The 17,182-nt window shown below is 47.1% G+C and overlaps 3 protein-coding genes across 9 annotated transcripts in view; 2 read left to right on the top strand and 1 right to left on the bottom strand.

The window, feature by feature from the left end:
* Nucleotides 1-9,093, bottom strand: part of LOC113217904 (alpha-tocopherol transfer protein-like) — a 33,611-nt gene extending 24,518 nt beyond the window's left edge. For all 4 annotated transcript variants that reach the window (XM_052273826.1, XM_052273824.1, XM_052273827.1 and 1 more), the window contains exon 1: nt 9,053-9,093. In XM_052273826.1, the coding sequence (XP_052129786.1) occupies nt 9,053-9,078 (26 nt within the window). In that variant the 5' untranslated portion in view covers nt 9,079-9,093. The remainder of the gene's footprint in view (nt 1-9,052) is intronic.
* Nucleotides 1-11,518, top strand: part of LOC113217891 (alpha-tocopherol transfer protein-like) — a 38,157-nt gene extending 26,639 nt beyond the window's left edge. Inside the window, exons 1-7 of one of the 4 annotated variants that reach the window (XM_026437975.2) lie at nt 5,392-5,531; nt 7,405-7,548; nt 8,795-8,954; nt 9,387-9,639; nt 10,646-10,756; nt 10,843-10,954; nt 11,185-11,518. In XM_026437975.2, coding sequence (XP_026293760.1) covers nt 5,531; nt 7,405-7,548; nt 8,795-8,954; nt 9,387-9,639; nt 10,646-10,756; nt 10,843-10,954; nt 11,185-11,333 — 930 coding nt within the window. In that variant the 5' untranslated portion in view covers nt 5,392-5,530 and the 3' untranslated portion in view covers nt 11,334-11,518. Of the gene's footprint in view, nt 1-5,391; nt 5,532-5,958; nt 5,996-7,296; nt 7,322-7,404; nt 7,549-8,794; nt 8,955-9,386; nt 9,640-10,645; nt 10,757-10,842; nt 10,955-11,184 lie in introns of those variants that run through there. The other 3 variants (XM_052273821.1, XM_052273822.1, XM_052273823.1) reach the window with 3 other exon arrangements.
* Nucleotides 11,519-11,720: 202 nt separating this feature from the next.
* LOC113217890 (uncharacterized) lies at nt 11,721-15,761 on the top strand. Its single transcript, XM_026437974.2, has 10 exons — nt 11,721-11,982; nt 12,089-12,212; nt 13,605-13,742; nt 13,938-14,013; nt 14,089-14,219; nt 14,787-14,869; nt 14,947-15,070; nt 15,174-15,311; nt 15,397-15,472; nt 15,574-15,761. Exons 1-10 carry the CDS (start codon nt 11,857-11,859, stop codon nt 15,713-15,715), a joined length of 1,158 nt encoding a protein of 385 aa, XP_026293759.1. The 5' UTR covers nt 11,721-11,856; the 3' UTR covers nt 15,716-15,761.
* Nucleotides 15,762-17,182: the final 1,421 nt, after the last annotated feature.

Genomic DNA, 17,182 nt, shown 5'->3' with positions numbered 1-17,182 from the left:
AGGTAATTACAGGTAATTACAGGTAATTACAGGTAATAACAGGTAATTACAGGTAATTAATGCAACAGGTGGGGGCCCATGAACCACTTTTTTGGGACCACGAACCCCCTTCATCCCCTGGGGGCTCTTATATAATGGGTGCTTTACTATAAATAGGTGGGGGCTTCATATTAGCTTCATATTAGCTTCACATTTGTTAAAGTAGGTATTGTACAAGCAGTGATACTGGAAGTATCATCTGCTAAAAAAAGCTCTCCAAAGCAAGTTAGTTCATTGCGGTTCTTTTTAAGATATAGTATGCCTATGGTTGAACGTGACTGTGTGCGCAAGAAGCTTTTAAAAGTTATGAAATTTTAAAAAGCTTCTTGCGCACTCAGTTACGTTTAACTAGAGGCTTACTACACCTTAAAAAACCGCAATGATCTGACTTGAACTGCTTTGGGTAGGTTTTTTTTTGATGGAATGTGCATCTCTAATTTAAACTTGAAATATCTGTTTTTTCGCCCAAATTTTTAAGTTTCAGTTCTGTGTCACCTTAATACACACAGAAAAATCGTTTCTTCTTTCAAGTTAATTTTTCCTTGTTTCAAGTGCACGCTGACACAAGATCAAATTTACTCTTGAAGCAAGCTGATATTTTCTTTCGTATAAGAGAATTTTTTTTTCCAAAGACAAAATTTGCTTGTTTCAAGGGTGAATTTCATCTTGGGTCAGCGTGCACTTGAATCAAGAAACTATTTTTCTAGGTGTACGATGGAACATTCAAACCTTTGATATGTGTACTCGTACGAGTCACTGAACCCGCACGTAGGCAGTGAACAACCTGTTGGGCTTCAACGATCGAACCCTGTCATTAGACGGTCCATATTGCGGTGCTGGACGGGCAAATTTACCAAATCCCGCTGTTGCTGACGCGCGCTCCCTGGGCATGAAACAAGTCTTGAACGACATCTCGAGCGCCCGCTCACCAGCCACCCGGGCCGCCGCTACAACACAACGTCCATCGGCATTGGCCTTTTCAAGTCCTTCTGGACAAGCCCCCTCCCCTCTGCCTGAAGGTCATCCAACCAGTCCAGTCTACCGGCCCAACCTCGGCCCGGGGTTCAAGAAACCCTGCATCACGGCAGCCAGTGTGCATTCACGGTTCTCGCAAACTTGATGTGTGGATATAGTATGGTAGCGACTACCATTTTTCTGACAAGTTGAACGACTCTATACGTTTTATGTATCACATTAGGCGCTGTGTGTGCGGCCAGTGGTGCCCGGCACACCCGGCGGCGCTGAGCTTGCGGTCCGACACACGGCTTGGACAGCTGATGCGTCAGCTGATTGTAGAGCGCGTGGCGTGGCCTGGCGGGGCGGGCTGGCAGCGCGGCCAGATTGCACAGGTATCACACACTGCGCCGCTCAAGGCCCACGGCGGCCCACGGCCCTTCTCTGTCTGGAGGTACGCGGGCAGCGGGCAGCGATGCACGTCGAGACACGGGCGGGAAGCCAAAACGGCAACAGCAGACCCCACAATCAGCACGATGGGTTGCCTACTTACCGGGCGCGGGCGCGGCAGCAACTCGGCGCGTACACAGGCAACCCAACGCACACGCGATCCGATGGGGCTGCCTGAAGGTTTGGGGGCATTTTGACGCACCGCGACCGCCCAAGAGAATTTCTTTCACTGGAAAAACTAATGTGACATGTGCCACCAATTGGTGTGACCGGTTGTGGTCACACCACGTAATGTGACCTGAGTTTCAGTCACACCTTTTGATGCGACATCAGCCAAGAAGGTATAGGCAGAACACATAGGAAGTCAGACCACAAACGTGACCAAAAATGCGGTCACAACACACATGCGAAGGACGTCACACTTGTAATGTGACGCATGTCACGTGACGCATGTCACGTGACGCATGTCACATTAGTTTTACCAATGTTCACACTTCAAAAAGCATCTACAGTAACAGTACATTGCCGTGTCGAGTCATGTCAACGTGTTGGCGTTGTCTAGTGTACCCATTCCGACAGAAACATTATTTTTTAAAATTGTAATGCAATATTGAGCATTAGGTGTATTAGTACTCACAATTAGAAGAGCGCCACTTGCCGGCACTGCTGGCCCCCATTGTTTTCTGGAGAATGCTTACTCAGTCTGACACCCAATTCTAAGGGTCAACGACAGCATCGGTTATCGCATATACAAACACCTAAAGGAAATAGAAAATAAAAATGGAAACAAAAGTTAAAACATACGTAAATTGAATTAAAAGTGGTAATAATACTTAACTTCTTAATCACTGTGAAAAAAAGTAGGAAGGTTTACAGGAAAATTTTCCTTGACGCAAGTTGTAAAATTACAACAATTTGAAATCGTAAATATACATGCAGTATGTATCGACTTCAAATCCCTTGGCGAGTAAAAAACGTGCCGTCGTAAATTTACAACTTAAATTATAATTCGAGTTTACATTTTTTTTAAAATTTACGACGATATTTTTCACAGTGATATACGACGCCTCCCACCGAAGCGCCTGCGAATACACGAGTAGGCAGCCCCGCTTTACTCGTCTGTCTCGCGGGCTGGCCTATGCACAGGCGCTTGGCGGCTCCAAATCGCGCGTCTTTTCTTGACACGTGACCGACCTCGTGCAACCACACACAGCCACCTCCCCCCTCCTCGCCTTCCTTTTGGTACCTCCCGTCCCCGCCCAGATGACTGTAAAATCAAGCCGCGCCGGAGCCCCGCATCGATGGGCGCCTTACGCAACCGAGGGACTTATCGAGCGGAAGGCTGGGCGCGGCGCTGGGCCGGGAGGCTGGGGCTGAGGTCAGGGGTCCCGCGGGCCGCCCCGCCCAGGTTATTGACACTATTGACGGCGCCCCGCACATACGAGCCGGCAACGAACAACTGCCGCGGCGGGCTCAGCATCTATCGCTTGCCGCATACTCTCACCATTGATATTTTCACTGCTATTAAATTTTGCGGATAATTTTTCGGAGCAAGTCCAGGGTAAAATAAAAGAGGGCGTTTCTAATTGCTAGCTTAGATGTGTACAAACTTGTGAAGTTGCCAAATTGTATGTTGAATAACTAGGAAACGTTTAAAAAGGCTTCGAGAGGATTCATGCTGTGTTGCGATAAGTCAATCCCAGCCGCAAAGACGTCTCCACTGATAAACTAAGTGTTCAACTGCTCAACACTTGTAAGTGTGCAACTGCAAGTTAAATATTTGCAAAGTGTGCAAGTCCGTCGTTGCACACTTGCAAGTGTTGAGCAGTTGAGCACTTAGTTTATCTGTGTTCATTTGGAACAATAAGATCGACGATCAAGTCTTTAGAATTTTCATAGTAATGAGTCAAATAAACTCTCCCAGGTGTTTTTATTTCAGTGCTGTGCACAGCCACAACGTGGTCACTTTCACAGCGATAAAGGTTCTCATGGGCAATGTAAATGAAGTGCGCGGGGCTGGCCGGGATGGGGTGGGGCCACCCCGATGACGCTCTCCTACGTCGGGCGGCAACCAAAAGGCCATGCCGCACTGGTGGCGGACGCACCCGCGCCGCCGCCCGGCCATACCTGACGCTGCGTTTGCATGACCCGTGCGATGAGAAACATTCGTGAGCAGGGTGGGGAGGGGGAGGTCCCTTTCCTAAACCTCTCCGCAGCGCAGCGTGGTGACGTCAAGCCTACTGGGTCACGGCTAAGGTCAGTAAACGCGCACTGCAACAATTTGAATCCAACCCAAATTAAAATGACGCTAGATGAGCAACGCAACCGTTGCAGGCCGCATGCAGTCTACAATTTTCAGTGATGCTAATTAGTTTGCATTAATGTGTATTAATTAGTTTTGATTGCACATGCAAAACGGTCGAAGGCAGGAAGCAAATTATATAGGTTGGTTGAGAAAACATGACTTTGTTTGCCTAAAGTATGTTATTCACTTTTTTAAAAAATGACGCAATTTGATAACCTCTAAAAATTTGGCAGGAGGAAAGGAGGATAAAAATTGTCAGTGTCAAAAGGGGTGCCACAATTAATTGATCAAACTACTGGCTGGCAAGCAAGATGGCCAAGGCATTTTAAGAATGCCCCAGCACCGTCAACGTGTTGACTGAAAGGAGGGCAAACCAGGTCAAATGGGTCAGAACGGTTTTGGGGAGAGTCCACCCCTGTTTGCTCGACAGAGATCGATAAAAGGGTTAGCAGATCCCTTTGAATCCATTCGCTGCGGCGAAGCAGCCGTCTCAGACTATGTGGCCTTGAATGAAGCTATGGTCCCATTCGGTGGGGTAGTTCGACTGAGCTTGGCGTGGAGGTGCGTCAGACTGCTGCGGTCAGGGAAGCGAGGCCATCGCCGCCTCGCCCCTCCAAAGCGCGAACGTGCTGCAGAGCACCGCAAACTTTGCTGCGTCGAGTCGTCAGCTGCGGTCAAATTGGCAAGGTGGGTGGAAGAGTGAAGGGAGGGGAGGGGGGGGGGGCTAAGAGCGTCGCGAAGTGGCCCAATCAGATCACAGAACAGAGCAAGAGTGACACACGTCAGGGCAAAGACTCTAAACGCCGATGCTGCTTTGGCAGCTACAAATTTGGCATCCTAATGGACACTGCCAACGTTTCGGCAGCCCTATCCTGACTCCCAATGTTTGGCCTACATGTTTGCTTCTTTCGAATGCCAAAATTTGCTGAAAGAATGACAAATTGAACTGTAAAAGGCCAAAAGGAAGCAGAAAAATGTCAGTCTCTTAAGGAATGCCAAAAGGTTAGTAAGCAAGGTAGCTACGGCGTTTAGAGTGAGGAGCCCGTGGATGGAGAAAAGCGCTCGACCTTCACCGGGTGAGGCGAGACGCACAATCGATCGGCTACTTGGATTTTGCGGGCATGGGGTGGGCAGGCGCGAAGAACGCATGGAAACGTTGGTGGTGGACGCAAAACGTCGTCCCAACCTGTTGGATCGAAGTGGAGCGAGCGAGGGAGGGAGAGGGGGAGAGGGAGAGGGAGAGAGAGAGAGAGAGAGAGAGAGAGAGAGAGAGAGAGAGAGAGAGAGTCTCGTCATCGCCCTCCACGCACAAAAACACCCGCCGTTGCTAGAGTGCGCCGCCGCCACAGACGGAGTGGAGCGGAACGGAGTGCAGCAATGGCGACGTCTTTTCGTAGTCTGTTTTCTGAAAGGCGTTGAACTCGCCCAGCGAGGTCCGCTGGCCGACGCACTTCCGAGCGGAATGGAGTGAAGGGTCGGCGCGGGGCGAGGCGAGGTGGGGGGGGGGGGTGCCCCTCTCTTCTCCACGGCGCTCGCCATACCGCCTTTTAGTGAAAGTGTCTCGCCTAGGAGAGAGGGGGCAAGGGGGCACGAGGGGTAACAGCGGCACCTTGTCGAGCAGGGGGAAAGGGGGGGTCGGTAGACAGCATCAGCCCCACCACGCCCCGCCCCGCCCCGCCTCGGCACGCCCGGCGCGGCTGGTGCTCCGCCGGCCCCCGCCGCGCGACCGGCGCTCAGTCACCCCCGCTTCCACCGTCGCTGCACACGACGATCCGTGCAACGAGTAAGTCTCCTCCAGAAGCGTCAAGCCCGTCTCTTCCTGTGCGGCGAAAAAAGAGTGACAGAAACGAGTGATAGTGTGTGTTATCAAAGTGAAATATAGTGGATTCGTGTGGACAGCGTGGTTTCACACCGAAGTCATCGTTCGCAGAATAACAGATGTTTTGTTATAAAACGAGTTGGAGGATGTTGTGCCTCGTGTTCGTGAGCTGAATTGCCGTGTGTACTTGTGTTCGATCAAGCGTGGATACTGTGATCATTGAGCCGCGACGGCGGGCTCTTGCCCAGGTCGTACGAGAGCATCACAATGATAACTCAGGACTGCGTCCTCCTGAGGCGTGCGCTGTGCTTGTGTGCGTTAGTGAGGGAGGGAGAGGGGGGGGGGGGGGGGGGGGGTCTGAGAGGGAAAACTAGCAACGTAAGAGTTACATGACAGCATTTCGCATATGCCCACTCGACAAATCTTATGTAAGAAACAAGTTGACAGTTTGAACTTTTAAAACTTGAGTTTAGCAGTTACAGTAGATAACCAAAGGTAGGACTTAATAATTTTTAGGGGTGTTAAATTTTAATTCCTTTGCAAAGGCGCGAAAGTGTCCACAGGCATTAAATTTTAACACTTTTGGGCAAAACCTTTTCGAGTCCTAACATTGTTTTTCCAGTGTAGGTGAAAATTTACAGAGTATTGAATTACGTCCTTGCAGTCGCGGATTGTGGTCCGCAGGTTGGCAGGAGGGCGATGCCGCGTCTGTTCGGGTGGTTGACTGCTTTATACAAGGGTTTTATAACTCAAACTGCCTGCCTTCCAGGCGGCGGACTAGAGTCCACGGGTTTGAAAGCAGTGTTGCGGGTATGCCTACTCCACGGGCCACCCCGCATTCCCTCAACGAATGCCAAATTTTGGTCGGAAAACAGAAATGTCAGAATTTTAGCAACAACAGCGGTCGCGGCATTTACAGCGCATGCTGGCGGATCGAGCAGTCAATTCCACACGCTGCGGTGTATCATCATTTACTCGATGTACACTCGAGCCGTTCAAGACAATGAGATAACATGTGAATCGCCTTGTCATACGTTCTTGCGTCCGTAATGGGGCATGATGAGGGTATGCACCTATCCAGCGGGAAGTAGTGTCTAATAGCGCGGTCGTCTAGCGCCTGACCGCGCGGAAAGTCCGCAGAGATAGCAGCACGTGAGCAGTACTGCGCTGCTGGTAGTTAGGTTTGACAATCCGCGACATCATGGGAAGTTTTTTTTTTGTCCAGTTTTGGTCATCAGGTCCAGCGTTATCTAAAACTGGGCGCCGGCTCGGTTCTGCCCCACCCAGCCTGGCCCGCAGTATACCCCCGTGACACACATTGGCGCGCTCGCACTACTCGCCCCTCACTTCCCGCTGCTGGAGCCGGCTGCTGGAGACCGTAACGTTACGCGCGAGGCTCCGTATATTCCGGACAGTTTGGCACGTTGCGCAAGAGAGGCTGCTCTTTCTCGGCCACCGCAGCGCAAGCGTCGCCAAGTGTTAGTAGTGCATGCGTGCCCCGATCTCGCGACTAATTGGCGCAGCGAAACCGACGACGTGACACACCAGGTCTGTTCGGCCCGGATGGCGCGGCCCGCATCCTGATGAGCGGGGTCGGGTCGCAGCCGGACGTGTGCATGTAGATTGTGTTTCTTTTACTTACAAATCGAGTGCGGCGCGGAGTAGGCGCGGGAAGGGGAAAGCCTCCGTTCGGTGGTGAAAACAGTTTTGGGGGAACTTGACCGAGCTATAAACTGTCCATACTATGCTAATAAGTGATGCACACATGTTAAGCTATGAGATTTACTTTAAAAATGATTTTTTAAAAACTCGCTTTACTGTTTGTCGTGGCTGACAGTGTCGACCCGCCCAGAATACCGAGTGCCCAAGATGAGATGGACCGCGGAGGAGGCACGGAAGAGCATCGACGACTACAAACCGGAGACCATCGAAGCGTTGCAAAAATGGCTGCAGGAGAACCCGCACTACCCGCCAACTTCAGGTCAGTTTTAAAACTGCTCTATGCGCTATTTTTATGATCATCAGCAGGGTATTTTGATTCGACATGCAACATTCATCTGATTCCGTTCTCTTGATTTTCTGTTTCCTATAAAACTAATAGAAATTTTTAAAACGATGTGTTTATTCCTATTTACTGTAAAATTACAACTTGTAATCGCAAAAATACACAGAGTACGAATCGATTAAAAATCCGATGCCGAGTCGTAAATTCACAACTTAAACTAAAATTCGAGTTTACATTTTTTGGTAAATTTACGACGATATTTTTCACAGTGTAGTGGGTCATGAGCAATGCGCCACGGATCATCCTTCCTAAAACTGTCCCAATTGACTCAGTTTTATTAAGTTAATCAGCCGACCGCAAGTGCGAGTGCGTAGGACCGTAATAGAATGGTCCTGGATCCTTTGGGGACCGCGGAGAGCCATGGGCCATGTGCAAGGGTTACGAAGAACCATCGTATACGGTCCTACACACTCGCATTTCCGATTAGGGAAATTAATATTAGATTATTGTAACAGAAAAGTGCGCAAAAATTGTAGCGAAGATGGTCTGTGGTTGATAGCTCATGGCTCATGGCTTTCGTTCATTGAGGGGGCACCTTTAGAATTCCTTTTTACAGTAAGAATGAAACTATGTTTTAAAAGACCGCGATGCTGACTGAGGTGCCAACAACTAGTGGAACATTCCATCCCCGCACCAGTAGTGTGCATAATTCTTTAGTAGCGGGCTGACAGTACACAGAAAACAGTTTGGTCTCGCTTTGGTCCACAGATAAAAAGTTGTTGAAATACCGACAAGATTTTCATCCCGCCAACCAAAAGTGTTGTCGTGTTCACTACATGATGGCGATGTCACGTTGATATAAGTGTGATAAGTTTTAATATCTAACAAGAGTAATAACTTTGGTTAAAAATGCAAGATTAAGTATCGAGTTGGCTTCAAGCGGTGAATTTTCTTTCTCACGTCTTTTTAAAGTTATATGGCCACATTGCTTTTCTTAGTGAGATGTATGCAAATTCGGTTTGAGAACCAGGAGGTACCAAATAGCGAGCTTCCGCAGCAAAGGAATTAGTTTTCATCTATCCCACGCACTGATGTTAGCTGAGCGCATATACTAGCTTACATCGTGACATATATTCCGTCAACATTCCTCCACAAAAAATGCGGCTAGGAAGGTGTGTCCCAAATCGGAGGCTGCTTACTTAATTGTTTATACTTTTTGCAGAGGAAAGCCTGATCCTGTTCGCTCACAGCTGCTACTACGATGTCGAGAAGACGAAGGCCTGCATTGACTCGTGCTACAACCTGAAATCCGCCACACCCGAGTTCTTCCAGAAGCGCGATGTAGACAAGTACGCTGAGGTTCGACACATCCTAGGCGTCACGTAAGTAGTATACTACTGCTTATAAGCAGAAGCAGGGGGTTGAGGGGGTTGGGGAAGGGGTGTTAAAGTAAACGGCACCCAACTTACTTTTAACTTACATTAAAATGGCAATTCTCGTCTGCATCTTGGTTCTTTCCGTGCTCCATCCTTAACAAGGCAATCTGAAACAAAAAATATTGATAGCAGCTGATGGTTAGGAAAGTTATTGAAGTAGGGGCCATTTTACTGACATTTTAGAACCATAGAAAGATAAGTTAACGACGATGTGTAACGACCCGCATCACATATGAGTCAGTGATTGCTTTCAATGCCAAAATTATAGCATTTTTTAAATAGCAACTTTAAACAGGCTTTGATTGTGAAGAGTACAACAAAAGTGCGACTGATATTATATTTCTGTTTTCTTAACGCGTCTTTCACTTGTTCTCGCAGAGACAACGCAGTATTCCCGACGATGACGCCTTCTGGCTACCAAATCATATTTCATCGACTCTCGCAATACGAGCCCAGCAAGTACGTCTTTGCCGACGGCGTGAAAGTGCTGAATATGACTATGGAGTCAGCACGATGCCTCACCGGCCCAGCTAAGGGCTACTTCATCCTGTTCGACATGACCGGCGTCAAGCTGGGTCACCTCACTAGGCTCAACCTGGGACTGCTCAAGAAGTTCTTCATGTTTATTCAGGTGAACATCTACACTTTTTCTTCCGCACCACCCCTTCATCACTTGGGGCCGTCCGTAAGGACCACTTGGGGACGGGGCTAAAGGGTGGGGGGGAGGGGGCACCAATATCGACAGATGTATGTTACAAAAAATTATTCACTCATCTGCAGGTGTCATTTGTAAACGCGAATCACTAGTTTTTAACGTGTGGAAAAAACCACGCGTATGACAAAAGGCCCTTAGTACGCCTTTTTCGCAGTCATTTGCACATTTAGAAACCTAGAACAAACTTTGAATTCTAAAAGTTACACCACCAAAGTAAAAATCTAGCTTTGGATTTATTAATGTGTGCTACTACGGTCGGTGCAGCATCGAGCTTTTGAAATTGGGTAACTGGCGTGACCCACGGACATTTTGCGGAAATGGTTTTTGAAATAGTGGTAGTAATCTTCAAAAATATGAAAATCCAAAAGAGATGCGTTTTGGTCAAAGTTCCTTGAATCTGAAGATGTGCCTACAATGGCACGATGTTGCTTCCGTTTCGGAAATATTCAGTAGCCTACGATTAAAAGTGAAATGTCCTCCAAAGTGTCCGTGACGCACACACAAGAAAAAATGCGACGGACAGACACGTACGAAAACCAACCATGTTTCCTTTCCACCGTAAAAGTGAATTAAATTGTAAGGTCAACCAACATTTGTTTTTGTTGAAAACTATTATTGGGCAAATTTGAAGGTTATACAGAATAATTGAGTTGTGTTTTTTTTTTTCGAGAAAATACAATTAATTAATCGTATCTCAGACACAATCAGCGACAAACCGAGGAGTCGAAATGACGTCTAAAGTCACAGTTTAACTTAACTTAAGTTTTTCCTGTTCTTGAAATTTCAGACTGCCTAAAACCTCTAGACTTTTTCTTAACGGCAAAAATAACGAGGCCAACATAAAAAGGCAAAAACGTCGCTAGTGCTATAATAGATCTGTATTTCGATGAACTGATTTGCCTCACTGTTGGACTTCTTTCAGGAAGCGAATCCCGTACGTCTGAAAGGAATTCACGTGATCAACACCATGCCAATCGTCGACAAAATCATGTTCCTCATAAAACCTTTTATGAAGAAGGAACTGCATAGCATCGTAAGTCACTTTCAGCGCTGCACATTAGGATAAATTACTGACCTCTTAACAGAACTTATTACATAGTTTTTAAAACTTAATTACAGCTACACTTTTACTCATCATCCGAAATGGAGAAGCTGTACGAGGTCATACCCAAGGAGTGCCTACCTTCAGACTTTGGGGGATCGCTAGGAAAGACGGTGGCTGAACTTCACGGTAAGAACTAATCTCGTACATCAATACAAACATCGAGAATTGCCATTGGTTTCCGATGTTCATTATGAATCTTAAGGATCGTAACCCTAAAGCGGCCAAGGCTATGGAAGAGGGTGTGGGTGCGGTTTGCGTTTGTCTGCGGTTGACGCGCGACGGCAGCACAAAATCACGCATTGTAAGGTCCCCGCGCACTCAAAGATAGTAAAAATTGACTTTTCTTTCATTTTCAGCTCGAAACACGGAGGTGCTGAAGGACCTGAAGGACATTTGGAATGACGACGAGACGTTGGTAATCGACGAGAGCAAACGGCCCAGTAAGAAGGGCAAGAAGGCGCGGGAGGACGCCATGCCGGACATCAGGAAGCTGGATCTCGACTGACCCTTATAAACAAAGCAATAATTGAACGACAGAACACAGTGGTTCTATCGTCGACCAGGAGAAAAACCATTTGATGTGCGAAAACCTTGTAAAAATAATTACTATATGTACCTGTAAAAATAAGTCAGCCTTGATGCTTAATTATGTGTAGTCTATTTGAAAATATAAATATATTACGTCGGAAATTTCCAGGTTTATTTTGAGTGCCTGTATGATTCGACAATGTCCCGCAGGTTGAGAGAGAAGGGGACCCCTCGTTTAACCGGTTCAGGTGGAAAAAAGGGAGGGGGGCAGGTGGATGGGTGATGCTGAGTGGGCGGTAAAGTGGTAGAGGAGGGGCAGATCGGGAGGGGGGAGGGGTACTGCACAGCGCTAGGGCCACGTTCTAGCGCGGCCGGTGTTCTCGACCAGTGCAGTTCTGGACTTCACAGAACGTCGTACCGAACAGCTAAAATCGCGCAGAATCAGTCCACCATTACTTGACTAACCGCTAGGCACCTGCTGCTCAGTCACCTAATTCAGCATGAGGCTGCACGCTGCAGTACTAGCAGCGACGTTCTGCTTGACCTTCGCGGCTGCCGAAAACTCCTACGCTACAGGCGGCGTCGTACCGGACGTCATTGATGTGGCGCCTCCAGCAAAAATCGAGGTATTCGCGCACAAGCAAACTTTCTCGATGCTCATCAAAGACTCAGAACGCTCAAGCTGCGATTAAAATTGAGTGGAAATTTGTTAACCGTCTGACCTATTTGTAGATCGTCTACCCGGGCGAATTGAGTGTGCAGTACGGGAATGAGCTGAATACTACCCAAGTTCAGAAAACGCCCACTTTCTCCTGGCCAGTGGAGAATGGCGCCCTCTATACCTTGGCGATGATAGGTTGGTACTTGTGCGCTACGACTAACCCTTAAGGGGGGTCAGGACAAAATTTTGTCAATTCTAGGGCTCTAAAACCATGTGTCCTGTAGGGATATGGTGAGTGTGGGACTGTCCACAGGGTAAAGCATTTAACAATTGGTCTATTGTGACCATTTTCCAGGCTCAAAAAGTATCCTAACTCTCAAGAGTCACCCTGAACGACAATTCTAGTAAAGTGTTACAAAACAGTTAAAAATCTTGCGCGCAAGGTTTCTCGGTTATGGTTTGCACTACAACGCTGAAACTTTTCCTGTAAGTTAGTCATATGAATACCTAAAACTTGTCACAGGATTTTCTTGATATTCTCACTTGCTGATTTTTAATGACAAATTTAAGTTTCATGACCAAAATCATGCCGTTTTCACCCCTATAACATTTTTTAAAAAATCAATGGGTAGGAATTTTGAAAAAATCCTGTGACAAGTTGTTGAAAATACTGTAAAAGTGAAGCCTGCAAAGTTTCATAGCTGTGGCGTTAAGGGTGTAGGAGAAACTCTGCGCGCAAGGTTGAAAAGTAAAGTTCAGAGAAAAACGCATCTAAAGTTGACGTTAATGGGCAATTTCAGGTTTGACTCTTCACAAGAAAAAATCCCACGGTCACAATTTTTAGAATTTCTTTACAAACTAAACAGCTATAGACTCAGGAAGAGTCAGAGAATTTTTTAAAAAATAAAACCGAAAATCATTTTTTTTTGTCCTGACCCCCCTTAAAAGATTTTGTGGAAAAAGTCAATAGACAATCCTATCTTACATGACCCATTTGCACCCTTAAAAACTTTATGGTATAGTAAAGAAGGTTTGCATCGTACAAGGTCGTTCTTCGGAGAGCTGCGCTGTAAGGTCGGATCTTACTGAGGTCAACTGATAAACCAAGTGTGCAACTACTTATTAACACTTGTAATGCATATTCAACTCAACAGTTGTGCACTTACAAGTATTCAACTCTGCAGTGGTTACCATGTAAAAGTGCAACTTCTCTGTTTCAGACAACACTTCCTTATAATGGTCGCTTAATGTGTGGGAAGTGTTAAGCTTAACATTCGCAAGTGTACTGTTACGTAGTTGAACAGTTGCGAGTGTACTAATACGTAGTTGACAGTTGCAAATGTATTATTACGCAGTTGGACACTTACAAGTGTTCAGCAATTTGACACTTTCTGGCATTCCCTGAGGGAAAGTGGCATCATTTTGGTCTTGATGTGATGACTGGAAATGTTACATGTTCTTTTACAAATTTTGAAAAGGGGGCAAAAAGAATGGCCTCTATTGTGAGTGTGTCAAAATTTAGCGACGAAACAGGCCAAAAGTTTAAATCAGTACTATAAAATCTTATGTCTAATTGTATTCACCTAGACCCCGACGCGCCCAGTAGGGCGAAGCCTAGATTGCGAGAGTTCCTCCACTTCCTGGTTGGCAACGTCCCGGGCACTGATATTTCCAAAGGTGACATGCTGGCCATGTACATCGGACCTGCACCTCCAAAAGACTCAGGTGAGTAAGAACTATCACGCTGTTGTCGTTTTGTATTGAGAAGAAAAATATTTTCTCGAGCAGCTGCGCCGCGCCACCCTCCCCTCCAGAGGGTGGGCAGGTTGGCGTGGGCTACTGTAACTAGTTGAGCTTTACGGCCAGGTCGAGTGAATTATTTCTAAATTAAAAAAAATAACTGTTTCTTTCAATTTGTAGGGCCACACCGATACGTTTTTCTTGCATACAAGCAGCCCAGTCACATCCGTTTTGATTTCGAGCAACTTAAGGACGAGTAAGTCATCGTTACTTTCGTATAATGAAGAGGAAAACTGTAAACCCTGAATTTACATTTCATTTTGATTCCCAGCTCCTATGCAGGGCGTCCCAAATTCAGCATTCGCAAGTTTGCTGCCGAGTACAAACTAGGCAGCCCTGTCGCAGGCAACTATTACCAGGCGCAGTACGACGACTCCGCATCCAAGGCTTCTAAACGCGGCGGTCAGTAGAGGATCGCGTTAGTGATTTAACCGGATTTAACAAATCATTAAATAAAGAAGTAGTTAATTCCATTTATTGACTCTTATACTAACCCTCTAACTAAACCAAAAAATAACTGAGCAGCAGTAGGTTTGCACGAATCGCTAAAGTTTGCAAAAAAACAAAGAATTGTCGTCAGAACTAACAAATTAGCTGATAATTTAAGGATAACCAATCGAAATTTTCTGAGCTAACTTTAAACTACTGATTATCTAATAATCTGAATTCGAGCCTCAGATTTAGAGATTGGTTAGTTCTGACAATTTTTTTTTTCGTGGACGTATACGGCATGGCATGTAGCGTGGTGAGGTGGGGCCAAGCCCCGCACGTTCGTTGCAGGCAGCGCCGCGCAGGTAGGCCACCTCTCCGGCACCACTTCTGTCCGGCGGATAGCCAGACAGTACGCTATCGCCAGATAGCGCCTGTCTGCCAATAGCACCGCCACCTGAAGTTGCGTCACAGAGCAGGCGGCCGAGGTGGGCGGACGGGGCGCGCAAAATAACAGCCATATTCGTTATTGCACCGCAGCACGAGCCAACGGCCCACCAGCAGCAGCCATGGAGGAACTTGCACCGGGAATCGTCGACGTCGCTCCCACGAAGACGATTAAGGTGCGTGCCGGCGCTCAGGCTGTGGGGTACGACGCATAATCACATAACCTCAACCTCACAGAGCATCCTCCCGCCAGGTGGACTACGCCACCGGCGTGTCAGTGGACAATGGCAACGAGCTGACCCCGACGCAGGTGCAGGACCAGCCAAGCATCAGCTGGGAGGCTGAGGATGGCGCCCTGTACTTCCTCGCCATGATCGGTCAGTCTGTGTGTTTTGATTTATTATGTTACTTAAGGCGGACAAAGAAAATTACTGGGAAATGCAGGTTTCACAAATTTTACTTATCACGTAATTTTTGCAGATCCTGACGCACCCTCCAGGCAGGACCCATCCGTCGGGGAAGTAATTCACTGGCAGGTTGCGAACGTGCCTGGCAACGACATCAGTAAGGGAGATGTAAAGTTCGAGTACAGGGGATCAGGCGCACCTAAGGGCACTGGTAAGGGCCGAGTGTGAATAATTATAAAAGACTTACGAAAGCGTCGTTGTATCTTTTATATGAAATTGCAATTTTTACGTTTCAGGACTGCACCGCTACATTTTCCTCGTTTTCAAGCAACCAGGACAACTTAACTTAGGCCAAGAGCGAGTTGTAAAGAGGTAACATTAAAAAAGCCTGTCGCGAGTTGAATACTGAAAAGTCTTATCAGCATTCACCTCTGTCATAGATAGTAAACAACAAATACTCTTCACACCCACAGATCACGCAAGGGACGTCTCAACTGGTCTCTCCGCAAGTTCGCCAAAGAGAACAACCTTGGCAATCCAATCGCCGGCAACTTCTTCGTTGCTCAGTGGGACGAGTACGTGCCCATTTTCGCAGCAATGTCAACTAATGACTAAACATCTTTTTTATTAAAACAACATAACTGGTCAAATCACAAAAAAATGTGTACTACATAAATACCCCCTTACCTCACACTTACACGGAAAAAAAAGATTCTCTGAGTCAGCTAATATATTGACTGGTATCTGGACAGACAAGCACATAAACTTCTGTAACCACTATATTGTCTACTCTAATCAATCATTGGCTGTGCCAGTCAAAAATTAGCTGGAAGAGCTTATCCCTTCCCTAAATCAGTCGAGGTCTACCTTACTGATGCAGGCCAATCATTATTTCATACAACTAATCATTGACTGGTTCGGCCAATGATTGATTAGAGTAGACAATATAGTGGTTACAGAAGTTTATGTGCTTGTCTGTCCAAATACCAGTCAATATATTAGCTGACTCAGCGAATCTTTTTTTTTCGTGTATTCATACAAGCGCAGGAAAATCTCACAGCTGCTGCTGATGCAGGACAAACTAGCGCCTGATGCTTAGGCAAATTCTTGTATGAGAGTACATCTGATCTTAGCGGGTGGCCTACCGTCGGGCTTGTAGGCGTCTGACAGGGTGAGAGAAAACAGAGAGCGAGCGAGAGAAACCCATCCACCAGGGCCGCACGCGCGCGTCAAATGAGTGGCCTACCTACCGGGTGCTGGTGTCACTACGAGACCGGGTGCGGGTACTACCGCCGCCAATCGACCCCGTAGAGGCAGGCAACACACATGCCCGTTCTGTCACTTGGGTTAGCGAACCGCCAGGAGCACTGGCAGCTTTAGAAAGACAATCACTCTCTTCTCACCTACATACTAGAGCTGAACTACTGCGCTACGTACTGCGTCGGCTGCGATGGTAAGTTGAGTAGTCAGCGGGTGGTATCAAGTACACTTGTTTCGCACGCAGCCTAGCGCCGCGGAAGTGCCAACCTGTTTGGTTGGCCTGGACAAACCCCAGTAGGCAGGGTATGGGATGCCAGCGTTGGGGACAGTCCGAGTGCCGACGTCACGAGCATCGTCGAAGCGTGACCAGGTTTTCATTGCTTACAACTTAAATTTCATTTTTGGTTTATACGAAAAGAAAAGCATTAACAAATTTGCTTTTCTTAAAAATAAAAGTTGATATCGTCTATTTTGTATTCTTAATACCTATAAATGATATGCATTGTTGCGTACCCAGTGCGGCGGGGACCGCTGTGTCCAAGTCGAGGTGACACTTTCCTTTTCATTTCCCACGTCCGGCGGTAGAAAGCGGCCGTCATTGTCCAAGGTCCAAGGAAAGACACCTCGTCTCCTCAATAGGGAAGCAGCCAACATCTGGGCTTTGTTTACAGAATATTAGACTGTACAGAAAAGCTTATACATGCACTGCAAGGGAGTAACAAAAATGAAGAACGATCAAAACTTGGACGTGGGGCTTCCGATCCCCACAAGACGGCAAGGCCGTGAGAGTCAAGTGCCACCGATCATCATCCCAAGCGTGCG

This window comes from Frankliniella occidentalis, unplaced genomic scaffold, assembly GCF_000697945.3.
Source record: "Frankliniella occidentalis isolate FOCC.00 unplaced genomic scaffold, Focc_3.1 Scaffold304, whole genome shotgun sequence".
In the NCBI taxonomy this organism is placed as follows: Eukaryota; Metazoa; Arthropoda; class Insecta; order Thysanoptera; family Thripidae; genus Frankliniella; species Frankliniella occidentalis.
Note: the sequence above shows the minus strand (reverse complement) of the source record. Positions and strands in the feature narration are given on the sequence as shown.

What these genes read in the sequence shown, in the direction of transcription:
- LOC113217890 (XM_026437974.2), top strand. Translation starts at nt 11,857, where the DNA reads ATGAGGCTGCACGCTGCAGTACTAGCAGCGACGTTCTGCTTGACCTTC. An exon ending in TGCACCTCCAAAAGACTCAG is followed by an intron (nt 13,743 to 13,937) that starts GTGAGTAAGAAC and finishes TTCAATTTGTAG; the next exon opens with GGCCACACCGATACGTTTTT. An exon ending in CAAGGCTTCTAAACGCGGCG is followed by an intron (nt 14,220 to 14,786) that starts GTCAGTAGAGGA and finishes ATTGCACCGCAG; the next exon opens with CACGAGCCAACGGCCCACCA.